This window comes from Lissotriton helveticus, chromosome 3_1 (genome assembly GCF_964261635.1).
Source record: "Lissotriton helveticus chromosome 3_1, aLisHel1.1, whole genome shotgun sequence".
NCBI classification, from domain to species: Eukaryota; Metazoa; Chordata; class Amphibia; order Caudata; family Salamandridae; genus Lissotriton; species Lissotriton helveticus.
The window spans coordinates 811,344,800-811,360,352 of NC_136061.1; the positions used below are offsets into that span (position 1 = coordinate 811,344,800).

The window sequence follows — 15,553 nt, forward strand, 5'->3', positions numbered from 1 at the left end:
TGAGCGCTGCCCGGCGGACCGTGTGAGGAGCGCCTACCTCATTGGAATTCTGGGCGGAGCCCCACCCACTGCTGTCCTGGCCGTAAGAGTGTGGGAATATGTGCCAGTACGGCCCCAGCAGGTCACCACAGCAACGAGGGAGCCACGAAGGAGTTTGGCCCTGCCCCTGGTTTACCAGGGCAACCTTTGTGTCAGCCAAAGTTCAGGTGCCAATCACTGGATTGTGCATCACGACGAAGAGGCGGCTACAGAGAGGACCATGCAAACCAGTGTGGGGAGCCGCCGGGAGTTAGTCCAAGGAACCCCGCCGGTAAGGGCATTCTACGGAAGCCGGCGTCCCTGTCATTCATGGTGTACCTAGTGTGTCAACGCTGTGTGAGTGTGTTGCGCAAACGCTTTACACATCGCCTCTGGGATAAGCCTAAAAGCTCTGCCAAGCTACCAAGGGGGTGAGCAGGGGTTACCTTCAGTGTGAAACTCCCTTGCCCTGACTTGAGTGGTGGGTTCTGCCTGGCTTAGATGCTTACCCTAGTCAACCAGAAACCCCATTTCTAACATTTCCCAAGGTGCAGGCTGAGCTAGGGTTCAAAATCCACAGCTAGGCACATTTAAAAAAAGGGCACGTTATCACTGGAAGAATCTGATATGTCCACGTTGTGTTTTGGGCTGTTTCTTGTCGCAGACACTAGGCCTACCCACACAATTGAGGTAGCATTTTTATTGGGAGACTTTGGGGAATACAGAACAGTAGAACAAGTGTTTTAACCGATTGACTTTCTTTGAATTTCTGGCTTCCAAATGTAAAACAATTTGTAAAAAAAGAAGTCACTTTGAAAAATGACCTGTAATTCACATTCTTGTATGGGTACCCACAATTCCGGAGATGTGCAAAAAACCACTGCTTATAAACTCTATATTTTGTTCCCATTTCAGAAATATATTGGTTTCCTTGGTATCGATTTTTCACTCTTTATATTTTACCAAATGAATTGCTATATACCCACTACAGAATGAAAAAACATTGGATGACGCAGTTCAGTTATTGGCTCTGGGTTCCTCTGGTTGTTGGTGAACCTACAAGTCCTATATATCCCCACAACCTGAAGGGTCCTGCGGATGTAACGGTATATTCAGGGCTTCAAGTGGGCCGGGTCTGAGCAACGGCAGTTTTTTTAAGGGGGCCTCGAAACGGGTCTCTATTGGGCTCTGTTTTGAGCCCTGGCACAGACGGTCCGTTTTTTTCCGGACTGACGTGACAGCAGTTTGCTGTTCTTACTTGCTTTTTTATTGATGTTTTAACAGTGGTATACTTAATTATATACAAAAAGTTACAGGGGACTAAAGGTAAACTTCCCCAAATAGCCAAAAAATGCTTAACACAGGGGAGGCCTAGCAGCGAAAGGGTTAACAATGGAGTGGGCCTTTAATACCAGTATAGCCCAGCTATGGTGGGCAATAAGGCTATTAGAACATTCTGCCAGAGAATGTTCTAACAAATAAAACAAAAACCTAATGGAGGAGCCAAGGGTATTGAAATCCCCTGTGAGGGCTTTGTTCACAGCAAAAGACTACATTGGAATGTTGGAGCTCCAGGCTTCTACAAGCCATTACAAGCTCAGAACACTCCATTCCAATGTTGATAATATTGGCCTCCATGCCTTGCCATAGAATCCAATTTTTGATGAAGAAATTAGCAGGTTCATGAAAGAAAATTATTCACAACTGAAAATAAAGTTTGCTTAACTCACACAGTTCTAATTTCTCGGTTTACGATCAACTGTGATTTAATGGGCCAAAGGTGCTATATGTGCCATATGCTTGAAGTTCTTAAAATAAAAGTTCGATAAGTTTACCTCGGAAGGCATTTACATTATTTTTTATTTAAATTAAGCAATAATTGTAGTTAAAAGAATAAGCAGCAAAGGCAGATGATACATCATAGGTTAACGAAAATGACTCTGATCTACCCCGTTGGGTAAAGCAAACCCCGTTAGGTAAATCAAATTTAGCCTGAAAGGAGACAGCTGCCTGACACACTACACGCTGAAGACTTCAGTCTTCAACACCTGTACTCCCGTGGTTGCGTCACCTCCAACCACACCAAACAGAAATCCAAAGGCAGATGAGTTATCATCCAATTAGAGAGCGGCTGCCCGCAAGGCCACAAGCCATTGGATGGAATACGTGCGTGTCACGTGACGCAGACGCTCCGCTGCTTGTTTCCTGTGACGCCTCTTCAACTTCTTCCCATGAGTCCCTGCCGTCATCAACAGCTGTTACCGTCCCGGGTTTGAAACGTGGCCCCCCAAACCGGGAACCCGCGGTCTGTCACCCGGGTCCCCGCGGTCTGTAACCCGGGTCCCCGATGTCCGTCGGTCGAGACCCAGCGTCTTGATATGAGGACGGATACCGGGGACTCGGAGCCCTAGCCCTGTTAACCCTCGATCAGATACTCTACCGACTCACAGGGCCACTTTCCCCGATTACCGGCTCCTGACATGGATTACGAAGATATAATGGAAGTGGCTGCCAAGCAGCAGGACAAGAGCGGTCCAACGGTAAGGGCATAAGGACACCTGACTTGAAGTTGTAGGCGAGACAAGGGAGTCTTTAGGGAGAGAGGCTGAAACGGGTTTGGAGGAGAGCATGTCATGGTGCAGTGTTCATTGGAAATGTCGGCATTGAGGACAGAGTTGTCGGGGGGCGAGAGAAGGGCTGGGGACGAGGGCCCGAAGATATCGTCCCAGAGTATTAGACTAATAAGATTCAGTTATAGGGCGATACATTTTTGTGGGAGGAGATTCTGAGAGCAAAGAGGGTGAATCGAGGGACAGAGCGATGTCATATTGGCTAAAAGCTCAACTTTCGGAGCTCTGAGGTAAAAAGCCATGTTAACATGACCGGGTGTCTTCGCGGTTGAGTAAAAAGAGTGCATTTTTCTAGAAGTCGTTAAATCTTACTCGCGTCCATTAGTGGTTCGTGGCACTTTTTACATCGAGAGGATGGAGCTTCAGGACATTAGTATGGTGCAAGTTCTTTAATACAACTGAACATCTACTTTGTACCAGTGCGCCATCTGCTGTCGTGTCTCTTGCATGCAGCCATGCCCAAAGTTTGATTTTATTAGGGAAGTTTCTTTCGCCAGGAAGCAAGCCTGGATGGAAAGGACATTGTATTGTAACTGCATTTATATAGCACTTACTACCCCTGACGAGGCGTCAAAGCACTTTTTTAGCGAGTGAAACGCTACTTGGGGACCCACAGTGGAGTAGGGTTGAATGAGTATAGCGAAACATGCAAGTACATTTAAAGTGGTGGATAGGTTAGTCCGTTATTTGGATTTGGAATGATAGCAGAAGGCTAGAGGAAGAACAAGCATTGGCATAGCCAATAGGTCTCGCTTTTGGGACCTTATAAGTTTTTAGCCACACCACAGTTAATGTTGTTGCACCAAGGACATTGTGGTGCATAACTAAATACTTAGAAGGGCCCAAAAGCGAGACCTATTGGCTATGCCAATGCTTGTTCACATTGTGCCACTGAAGACAATAGTTAATCATGGTACTGGTGCACGTGCATAGCGCTTCGTACTCTGGGAGAGCAACGAAGCACTATACGTTTTATCGATTCCTGAGCGCCCTTTTGGAAGTGGGTGGCTAGAAAGCGAAAGAAACCTGGTTAGGGACCAATCAGATCAGTAAATGAGGGAGGTGTGGGTCTAATGCATGCTGCTTGCTTTATCTACTTCAGAAGCATGAAAGGCAGAGCCCACTCACAATTCTGAAGCAGACTCCCTTAAAACGCATTTGGAAACTTGGTTTTCTCACTACAGTTCCCTTACTTCTTGGTTGGTTTGCCTCTGTAGATTAGTCTGTCTCGCAATAGCGCTGCTGCCCACAAGGGCTGCGTGTTTGCATGACCCGAGGGTCGTGCGGGTTCAAGCCCTGCTGCCTTCACGGAACCGGTCAGGGCCGGAGCGCTGCTGGAGTGTGGGGGCGTTCAGCAGGGCAAGGGGAGCTTTAAAAGAAGTGTGGCTACTTTTAGGAGAAGTGGCATTTACCAAAACAAACATGCAGGGCGGCCGTGAAAGAGACACGGCCATGTGAATGTGACGGCCGTGAAACGCTCTGTGGTGGGGGAGGGGCAGTTGTGAGAGGCGACGAAAGGTAGGAAAAGCAGAGCAAATGTTGGTGCGAGTGATTTTAATAATTACTATCGCCACAGAAATCCAGACGTGTAAGGAGGGGTTATTAAAAATCGGAAATGTTGATCGTTGACTAATCATGTCGTGCTCCACTGGCAGTAATACTATTTACAATGGTACATGTAGATTTAATCATGCCTGTCTTGCCTAACGATTTTGTATCTGAGCTGGGTGGCCGTGGTAATATCAGGAGCAGAAGTGGGGTTAAACAGGTTTCTATGAGGAACAGGAGCTCTGGTGGGAGGTCATGATGGAGCTCCAAGACTTGTATGGCAGAAATAGAGAGGGAGCATGTGTTGCGTAGGAAGCAACGGCTAGGAGAGAGAGATGTTGATAGGACGGTTCTAATGTTTGCAGTGTGGGTTAGCTAGAAGGGGTTGGTGGACCAGAGGTTCAGGCACAGGGCACGGAAGAGGTGCAAATAGGTAGACACCGGCTTGGTTTTGGCATGCCAGCTGCGAGTCCACACAGCAGCTGCCATAACAAGACTAGGAGAAACACGAGAGACGGCCTGCGGCCGTCAAAGTGAAAGTACGGCCGGCGGAGGGCATTGCTGTGGGGAGGGGGGAGGAGAAATGCGACACGGCGGGCAGGGGAGGGGGCGGAGCGGGGAGAGCGGCATGAGGGTGTGCAGCAGCCGGGGCCTTTGAAGTGAAGCTAGGCTTCACTTCAAAGGTGTGGGAGGAGTGCTGCTGGTGATTGACTGGCGATTTGATGATGTGCAAGCGCATTGACCTAAAAGCGCACGGGCACAGCATCAAATCGCCAGTCAATCGCCAGTCTAGGTAAAGCTTATTTAAGCCCCTATATATCTCACTCCCGCTCAATGCGCATGCGCATTGAGATAGGTCGCTCGACCTAAAAAGGGTTTGTATTTATATAGCGCTTGTTATCCCTGATGGGGTGTTGAAGCACGTTACTCAGGAAGCCCATAAAGGATTAGTGGTGTATTAATATGGTTAAATATGAAAGTAATTTCAGTGGTGATTAGTCAGTTATTTGGAGTGAGAAGGATAGTGGAGGGATAAAAGGGGAAGAAAGGTTTGCATTCATATAGCACTTGTTACCCCTGATGGGTGTTGAAGCGCTTTTCTGGCGAGCAGCTCGCCACTCCGGAACCCATAAAGGATTAGTGTTGAAAAGTAGTATTGTAAAATATGAAGTAATTTGAGTAGTGGATATGTTATTCAGTTATTTGGGTAGAGAAGGGTAGGTGGCGGGATAGAAGAGGGAAAGACGATACCTGCTTGCTTCATTCTGTTCGAATATCAAAAACTCAAGAAAATTCATAGAAGTCAGAGATTCTTCACGAAGACTGTGCTGGTAAACTGTATATTTTAGCCATCAGCAATGACTGTACTTGAGATTATCATGGTGTGTGAACTGAATTGCATATGCATTTTAAATCTCTTGAGTGACTTCCCCTTTGCAACCGCAGCTTTTACAACCAAGAGTATTGGTACAACATAGCTTGCACGTTTTTAGGTCGATCCTGGGCAGCGCATGCGCTGCTCTGCGAGGCATGCTGTTTTGAAGTAGGGAATTGAAGCCCCGCCCCATCACCAGCTAACACTTTGTATTGGCATGTGTCATTGTCCATTGTAAACTGAGGCTGTTCATTAGTCAAAAGGCTTACTAGTCCCTCCTTAGTGCAGACTTATCTCATTGTGTAACCTCCCATGGCAACACACCCTGTTATGTGTGCCGTTGCTCGGTAGACTTTAATTACAGTCTCCGATCACTATTTTCTCAAATAGCTGGCAAGACACGCTATCTCCTAACTCTTCCTTAAAATTTTTATAGCACGCATTGCAATGCAATAGGTCTTGCATTTGCGAGAGTTTAACCCGTTCCATGCGTCGTACGGCTCTCGGCAGTCCGACGGCACAGTGGGCATGTGCGGAGGACTGTCGGGGGCCGTTCGAACCCAGCCCACTGATTAATTGCCCCCACCACGGTCAACAGGTTAAGCTATTGGCATGGTAAATGACAGTGCCTTTTATTTATCTGTTTTAAAAACAACACATAAATTAAAGGCGTTGTCGTTTTCAATGCCAATAGCTCAAACTCTCATAAAGCGAGACCTATTGAATTGCACATGCTTGTTGTATTCGGGAGGGACTTTCTCTGTAGCCCATCTGTGTAAACGCCCTAGAATCTGATGTTACTAACATTGAATCATTTTTTTTCCTTTGGCACTTTAGATACTTCTTAACCCTCTTTGTTATAGATGCAGACATCATTTACAGCAACCTTTGCTTATCCTAAAGGCAACATATCATCAATTTGGGCGCAGGGTGTTTGAGAGCACTTGTTTTTTTAACTGATTGAGATTGAACTTGTTGCATTTTAACCAGGGTATTCTTGTTTTTCAAGTCTGGTTTACAAGGGGTATGTATTTGTCTTGCATGATCTGTCATTGGGTTCCTTACGGCTGTTAATATAAGACTTTCTTGCTGTTAATTGAACTCTTGTATTGTAATCATAGCACCGTTTTAACTTTTTAGCAGAGATTTCCATGACTTGCTCTAATCACAGTTGCTATGATATATTTTAATCATACTGCATGTTTCTTCAGATTTGTCTTTTATTTCTTAATGTATAATGGAAGTATGGTTTGCAATGATTAAGTAATCGTTCAAAAAAAAAAAATGTGAATGGCCACCGGTGATCTGTGTTGGCAATTTATGAATGCAGCGTAAGTACTAGAAATAAAACATAAAAATGATTTGTGCAAAACACAGTTGAGGTTTCAGACTAAGAAGCAGAGGCAGAAATCCTATAGGTGGTGTATGCGTAACTCCTTTTATTAAACGTGAGGTATGCTGAGTAGTTCTCTGGCTCTCAGCAGCATTTGATGTGGTGGATTAGGACCCATTTACTAATCTCTCTAGTTGTATGGGGAAGAGGAGGTACGATTATAAGCTGGTTCCATCTATTCCTCATTGGAAGATCACGTTTTGTGAAGAAGGAACATTCTTGTTACTTTATACTTGCATGTCAGTGTGGGGTCTCGGGGATCGCGTGTGCCTTCTGCTCTCTTCAGTTTCTAGGAAGCATTCTACTTTGCTGCAGTGATTTGTTTTTGGTGAATCCTTTACTATGGTGTTTTTGGTGGATCCTTTACTATGCTGTTCAGTAGGTTAGCGATGCTCGTACAGACAACATGTGAAACGCAGTGTTGCAGTACAGCTCCTCCGCCCGAGCTCCGGTTTATTTTTCGTGTTGGCCATGCCCAGCTGGGGTGATTGTAGGCTTGGGTCCTAGTACCTGATATCAGACATTAAAGCCAGGTGGTATGGTATATCCCTCTCAAAACTGTAAGAGAAGTGTGTTTACAATGACTGTTGAGTGTCTGCAATAGGCAACACAAAAGCGTCCCTCTATGGTTGAAATGATCTTAAGTCTCTGGACAGGGTAATTAAAGGTAGTGGTTGAGACTGGAGATTTTATCGGTCTTCATCTGGCCGGTGGTGAGTATTTATTTTTCTAGTCTGAGGCTCGGAATCAAACCTTTTTTTTGCATCGTCCTCTTCCGGGATGATGATGCCTGACATGTCAGTTATCCCACTGAACCATTGCACTCTCTTTGGAAGCTATGTCTCTCGGTGCATGGGGATCTGGAGGCAAGTAAGACTGGACGACATTTCTGATCTGGTTGAATAGGAATTGCGGGTGACCTTGTGGTTACATCCTGCCATGGTTATTGTCCTGTAGCAACTTCCAAACTTGAATGGGGGTTCAAAATTTTCTTAGTTTGTTGAAATTCATGTCTTTGAAACCGGAGCCCCTAATCTTTCTTCAATTCAAGATTTTCAAGAGGCCCTACGCTGCCAATATTTTATCAAATTTTGTCTTTACTGTCCCAAATGTCGTAAATGAAAGTTGATCTCGGGTACCTTGGTGCAAAAGTGATTCAGTACTAGTGGGTATGGGACTCCGGGCCCAGATTACCACCAGACCCCAAGGCCGACTAGGAAAAATGCCATAAACTAGCCAATTTCTTCATAGATAAGATCCAGAAAATCCTCGATTCAATTCCAACCACCAACACGTGCGAGAATATAGAGACCAATAACACCCCTATCGCCCCCTGTCTCACCTCCTGGGGACAAGTGACTGTCGAGGAGGTTGAAAGCACGCTCAATAACATCAAAAGCGGCTCCCCCAGGGACCCTGCGCCGTTACGCTTCCTTAAGAGAGTAGCACCCACGATCGTCCCCCCCTCACCCAGCTCATCAATGCATCGCTAGAACAGGGAGTTGTCCCTCCCAACTGGAAAGCGGCAGTCGTCAAGGCGCTACTGAAGAAATCTTCCCTTGACCCCGCTGATTTGGCCGATTACAGGCCAATCTCCCTCCTCCCGGGAACTAGCAAAATCGCCGAAAAGCTGGTAAACAGAAAACTATCACAATTTCTGGAAACCAATGATCGGTTGAAAAAATCGCAAACCGGATTCCGCCCAGGGCATGGCACTGACATCGCCCTCCTGGTGCCGGTGGAAGAGGCCAGAGCACTGCTCGACGTTGGAGGATCAGTGGCAGTGATCCTCCTCGACCTCAGTGCGGCCTTCGACACCGTCAACCACCAACTCCTGATCCATCGTCTCAGGAGTGTCAGCGTGGAAGGAAAAGCATTGTCCTGGCTATCGTCCTTTCTGGGTCATCGGTCCTTTCAAATCTGGGAGAAAAACACCCGCTCCTCCGAAAATCCCCTCCAGTGTGGCGTACCTCAGGGCTCCTCCCTGAGCCCCACATTGTTTAACATCTACATGTCCCCACTGGAGGAGGTCGTCACCCCCTTCGGAGTGAGCATCGTCAGCTACGCTGACGATACACAACTAGTGGTTTCCCTATCTCACCCAAGTCAACAACCTGCGGACCTCTATAACTGTCTGACGCAGATACAAGGATGGATGAACCGTTCCCATCTCAAACTTAACGGCTCAAAAACTGACATCCTCCTCCTGGGTCAGAAGGGAATCCCCCTGCCACCGAACATATGGTCACAGAACATCTGGCCACCCTGTTTAGGCCTGCCCCCAGACCCAAAACCCGAGGTGAAGAGCTTGGGCGTCTGGCTCGAAAAAGACCTATCGTTCGCTACACAGGCAAAAAAAGTAGCCGGGACATGCTTTGGGCTTCTTAAATCAATCCGAAAGATCCTGCCCCTACTTCCTCCTACCGCAAAAAAACTATTGATTCAAGGCCTAATACTCTCCAGGATCGACTACAGCAATTCCATCTACCTGGGCGCTCCTGAGGCCACCCTGAACCGGCTACAGAGGATCCAAAATGCGGCTGCCCGGATTGTCACCAACACTCCCACCAGAACCTCAGCCAAACCGGCTCTGAGGCTCCTCCACTGGCTCCCGGTCAGGGAACGAGTCCAGTTCAAAGCCCTATGCCTGGCCCACAAATCGCTGCAAAACAAAGGACCTCCGATCCTAGCTAAATTCATTACACCTTACAAAGCCTCAAAGATCTCTCCGTTCCGATCAGGAACACTTCATCACCATCCCCAGAGTCAAGAAGGCCCGCACGGGAGGAAGACGCTTCTCGGTGCATACAGCACGTCTCTGGAACGCTCTTCCCCGCGAGATAAGAACAGAACCCAACTATTTACGTTTCAGAAAGAGGCTGAAAACCCTCTTATTTCCACAAATCCCCTTCACTCCTCACTCCCTGCCCTTCACTACCCTCTGGTCAATGGTTCCTAGCGCTGGGATACTCACGGGTGACTACGCGCTCTATAAAATTTATTAATAATAATAATAATAATATTGGCCATGGTCAAGGCCACTGGAATTTTGCGATAGTTGCGGCTGCGGAATTATCTGTACGATAATCCGTTTTGCTGAGTTTGCCACGTAATCCTTCATCTGCTGCAATATCTGCAGATTTTAGCAAAAATGTTTTAGCTCAAATGAATCAAACGTTTAAAAAAAAAAATGGCAACAAGTGTTGCTGCATAGTGGAAGGCCCTGCGCAAAGATTAATCGGTCACCTTTTTGCTTCCTTCTGCTATATTTGAGGGTCAAACTAGTACTAATGAGGTGAAAGTTTAGCCTATATAGTGTTAACATGTAAAAATGACAACGGAATAATGCCATCACAAAATGTGCCACATTACGCTGCATAATTTTCTTTTCTTGCTGTATAATTTAGTCAACACTGCTGTATCATTTGGTCCTCCTCTGCTGAATTGGTCATGGTACAAAATGGTATCATTTTTTGCGGGGGGTCTTTTGTTATCTATGGTAACCAGCTTTAAGATGGTGCTAACTAATTCCATAAGCCACGTTGGGTGTCCATTGCACTTGAAGTTTTCGGGTTTGCACGTTTAATCTGTTTGTTTTGGTAAAAGGTGATGGTACCCTGCTTTAAGATGGCGCTTATGAATACTCTATGAACTGGCATTGAGTTTCCATTTTACTTGTAATTTTCAGGGTTGTGCTTATACTTTGTTTGGTTTGATAAAAGTGTTGATAGTGTCAATGAATACGTGCTTTACATTTGAGCGTGTCGCAGAGGTATACAGTGTGCTTGACCATTTGTTAGCCAAAAGTTCTTTCACAATGGTGCCGATAATATTATCTAGAAATAAAAATGGTGCTCCTGTGAGATATTTGTATACACATGTTGATATTTGCAAGAAACAAAAACTTTTTTTGATTATTGGATTTTTGTTACCAAGCAAAGGGGATTTAAATGATCAACAAATGGATTTGGGTAAGGTATGATTGGATATTAGAAGGTTAACATGATCTCGTGAATGTGTTGTAATATCGTGATTGCCGTTTGACGATGGCGTGCAGAGTCGGAGGGATAATATATTGATGTGCGCTTCAAATGAACGCTTATCTGATTGGCTGACTGTTACTTAAATATTGGTATCAGGTGTTATGAAAAACTGTTTGGCTGATGGAAAGGTGGTTTGAGACTTGCACGCTGAACATGGATAGTTTTACAAGGGATTAATTTGCAATGTGTTCTGGGGTTGTGTTTATCATACTGTGCTTAATCTGTGTATGGTTATTAAAATTGTGTGTTAGTTATGTTCGGACATGCATCGCTTTTTAAAGTACCTTGTTCTTTTTTCTTTGCATTCTAACTAAAGCTCAACTGGACAGACTTCCTACTAATAGCCAGTAATTCTAAACACTTTGATTCAAGCCTTTCTGTGACACGAACGTGGGAGGCTTCATTCCCCATGCCCTACATGCTTTAGAGCGCTAAATCACTTTGCTTCACCCTCCGTGCTCATCTCACATTAAAGGAACACCTCACCAGGAAAACCAGGACTGCATTGTGTCTCAAAGACCAGTGCCACTGCAGCTACAGACTGCATCTTTATTCAACGGTACCTCTTAACATTTTACTTCCTCATTTTTTTATTCCTGCACAGGAGTGGTTGAATTATATAAAATGGGTACTTCTCAAAGGGGCTAGTACACTAAATCCTATTTGTCCTATAAAAATAGAAAATACTGTTGTCCTTTGACGCTGTGGAGCGAAGTTACCAATTAGGACGGTGTTGTCATTCTCTTAGAGCTGATTATAGCCTCATATTATGTTAGAGCTCGTATTATATCAGGATTTGTATTCTAGCAAAATCCAGAATTTTTGCATCTTCAAACGAATCCACACAGAGATTGGAAGTAGGCGGAAAGTGGTACCTGCTTGGTTGATATGCACTCAAACTTGTTTAGTGATGAGAACTTAAAGCATGTTCCCTTCCAGTTCATGAGGAGTACTTTTTAAGTTCTGGTAAAACACCTGAAGTACATTCCACTCTGAACTTGTATATCCATTGTGTGGTACTTGCCATTGGGGAAACCTACACCTCATGCAAGATCAATTTGAAACCTACCGCGCCATTGGTTGTAACTCCAAGTGGTGTTCAGACTATTGCGTTTCAAGGGGAAGCGTATAATCGGGCAGCGCAGCGTTGAAACTTCAACTATTGCTGGCTAAATAACACCATCAGTCTGGCCCTCAAAGTATCATTCAAGAGCCCACCTGTAGCCACCAACATAATCCCTTTTTAAGGACCGGTTCCAATAATGGACTGTATAGCTTGGAACCTCCTCCAAGTTCCCCACATACTGCACACTGGAATTGTGTTCCAGAGAATAGTGCAAATAACAGATTGGAAACCTGCCCTGCATTGCATTTTTTCCATAGGTGGAAAACCACTCCTACTGGGACTGGCACTCTGCTAACCGTTAAGAACACGGCCAAGTGACGTTCACTATCTGGTACACAACCCCTCCTGCTTACTACCATATCTTAATCAGGGTGGCGTACAGCCCTATTGGGTCCCCTGTATCTCATTATGCTTGTTGACCGTTCGAGACTTTTGAGTCCTAGAGAACTGCTCATGCGTCTTCATCAAGAGGGTGTAATCCTCACCCTTGTAACGGTGGCTGGTGGGGTTGGGGTGACATAAATATCAGGGCCACCATAATGCATTATCACCAACTAATTTTGATTACTGTTTTCATTATGCAGGATAGGACATTATGCAAAACTCAGTTTCTATGTAAAGTTGAGTAAGCTAGTTCTATTGAGTTTTTGGTGTTGGTCCAGCAGATATGCATAGATGCAAGATAGGGGGAGAGGAGTTGGCCTCGGACCTGGGGATCTGGGTTAGAGTCTCGGTAACGACGCCAAAACCTCCTGTGATTCTGGGCAAATCACTTAATCTCCCCGTGCCTAAAATGAAAGTAACTGGAAAACGTAAAAAATGTAACGTAACGTAACTGGAAAAATATGTAAAGCGCTCTGATACCTGATTCGGTTCGGGTCTAGTTCGCGCTATATAAAACTCCGCTAAAAATAAATAAATATGCAGATAATTTGTCAATTGCTTCTCCTCCTGGTCCTTGTCCTGGGTTGCATTAGTCTGCTTCTGAGATGAGTTACCAAGCTTACCCAGCAGTATCCTACATCTATTTCTGGTGCAGTTTCCAAGACCTGCCTTACTGCATCGTTTTTGTTGGTGCATACTAAAACCCTTCTTTGAAGTTTTGTTCTTTAAGCTTCCCTCAACCGCATCTGGTAGCACAAGGCTTCTTTTGATGTGAGTCCTATGAATTCAGATGAGGCACTGTGGAAAGTCTGCACAACCTGGCATGTCTCACTCCACCTGAGTCGCAAAGATTTTCCCCGCCTGAACTTCTTTATGCACACCAGTCTCGGAGAGAAAGGTTAGCACTTTTAGTGATGTCCTAAAATTACGTCCACCCTTGCTGAAATACTGCACCAGGTCCTCCTGCCCAATGATGAGAGCAAAATAGGGCAGACTAAAATGTTCATGGTGTGTAAACAGTCTCCCAAAAAATGTCATATGAGATTAGACCATTTTTAGGTTGAGCCTAGCGGCAGCTCGCTCTGCAAGACTGCTGTAGTAGAGTATGGTAGAGAAGCCTGCCCACTCTCCTCCCATATTTTTTTATTGGCTTGTGTCATTTTCTTTCATAAATGCTGCCTTCGGATTAGTTAATAGGTTGTTTGTCCCTCCTTATTACGGCCTTGTCTTCATTTGTACCCTCCCATGGCCACTGGCCCTTTTACTTTGGTTCTTACATGGGCCCTGTTATTTAATCTGTAAGTTTCTCTTACTGCAAGCCGGACATGCGCCGCTTCAGCTGAAACAGTTTTTTTTTTTTTTATCTGAGCAGCACGGCCGCCCTTGTCGCACAAGGGCACGCTTTCAATCACTTTAACCTGGCATTCTTGTCTCCGTTTTAACTCCCCCATCCCCTGACACCCCCTCAGTAAAATGGATTTAGAAATTATGACCGAAGTCATGTGAACTCCAGGTAGCACATAATAGTGTGCTAATGCGCTGAAGCAGACAACAGCACCTCTGTTTTACATGTCATCTGCACTAAGCGACCGGACAGGTTGTTTTGTAAGGCCTGTTTTATTAACACCACCAATACCATTACCAATGCAATCACCACCACCAATGCAACTGCCACCAATACCACCACCAATACCATAACCACTACCACCGATGCCCCAACCACCACCAATCAATCAATACCTCCACCACCACCAATGCCACTAATACAAGCACTACCAATACCACCACCTCTGGCTTCTCGCTCGCTAATGATAGCCGGGGCAGTGTACGAGGCCGAGCTGCAGCCAAGCCCAGCCCTCCCTCCATGCCTACCGTAAAGCACAGCCCGCCCTGCACCAGGAGGTGAAACCAGTGCCCTACTACAGCTGGAGTGTTTATTAGGCCAAAGATAGCAATTACTTTACGCAATGGGCAGGAAATAGCCCCCTCCCTCCCGAGCAGCAATAGTGTAATCACAGTGCGAAAGCTGTTGGAGCACTTTGTTAGTGTTTATAGCTTGGATCATATGTAACCTTCACTTCATACTTTGTCTATGTAATTTACAATGCTTACACCATCTTCACTGCATTATTTATCACTACTTTGAAGACCTAGCAGGTCGGTCTCTTCCTCTGATATTTACAATCTAACAAGCGTTCGAAAAGGCTTTTTATTGAAATGCAATTGGTCTTTCATTTGCGAGAGTTTAAGCTATTAGTAGGGTAAATGACCGTGCCTTTTATTTATGTTCTAAAACTCAAAACCTAAATAAAAGGTATTGTCATTTACAATGCCAATAGCTCAAACTCGTGTGAATGCGAGACCTATTGCATTGCAAATGCTTGTTTGTTTCTTTACTTTCACTTCTGCGCCTACTTTTCCTATATTTATTTTTGGATCACTCGCTTTGTTTTTCTAGTATAGTTGATTTTCTTATCAACCCGTCAAAGAAACTCTACGACCTTAACTTGGTTCCGGATTAATCACCCATTACCCCGACCCTATGTATTCCAGTTTCCTCTCGAAGCATCCTTAATTGGTTTATAGTCTACTCGACCCTTTAAATACGTCATCATGCATGTGCCAATGGAAGAGTGCATTTTTACAAGTCTTGTTTACATCTCTGAAGTGGCTGCGTGCACGTATCTGCCTTTGCTTGTAAAAGTTAAGGATAAAAGAATGTAATAATTTCCTTTCATAGATGTTTCAAGTTGGACGCCGCTGTATTACAATGTTATATGGTATTGAATACTACATTCCCTTCCTTTTGGAATTGTTTATGTATTATTATTCTGTCTCATCCCACTCACATCAGCCACCCCCTCACACTAAGCTCATTGACACCCTCATAAAGCACTCATGTTGTAAAATGCTTGGAAGGGGTTGGGGGGAGGGTAGCCCATGTGTAGCCCTTAAGTATACCTTAAATTGTAGTATACAATTTTGCCAGTTACTAAAAGAAGAGTACTTGCTGCCCATGCAGAGTTTTCTGCTCCT

At 45.0% G+C, this 15,553-nt stretch overlaps 1 protein-coding gene across 1 annotated transcript in view; it reads left to right on the plus strand.

Annotated features, from left to right (window-relative positions):
* Positions 1-2,218: 2,218 nt before the first annotated feature.
* Positions 2,219-15,553, plus strand: part of SPTY2D1 (SPT2 chromatin protein domain containing 1) — a 303,896-nt gene continuing 290,561 nt past the window's right edge. Inside the window, exon 1 of the mRNA XM_078681084.1 lies at positions 2,219-2,558. Within this exon, the coding sequence (XP_078537210.1) occupies positions 2,499-2,558 (60 nt within the window). The 5' untranslated portion in view covers positions 2,219-2,498. The remainder of the gene's footprint in view (positions 2,559-15,553) is intronic.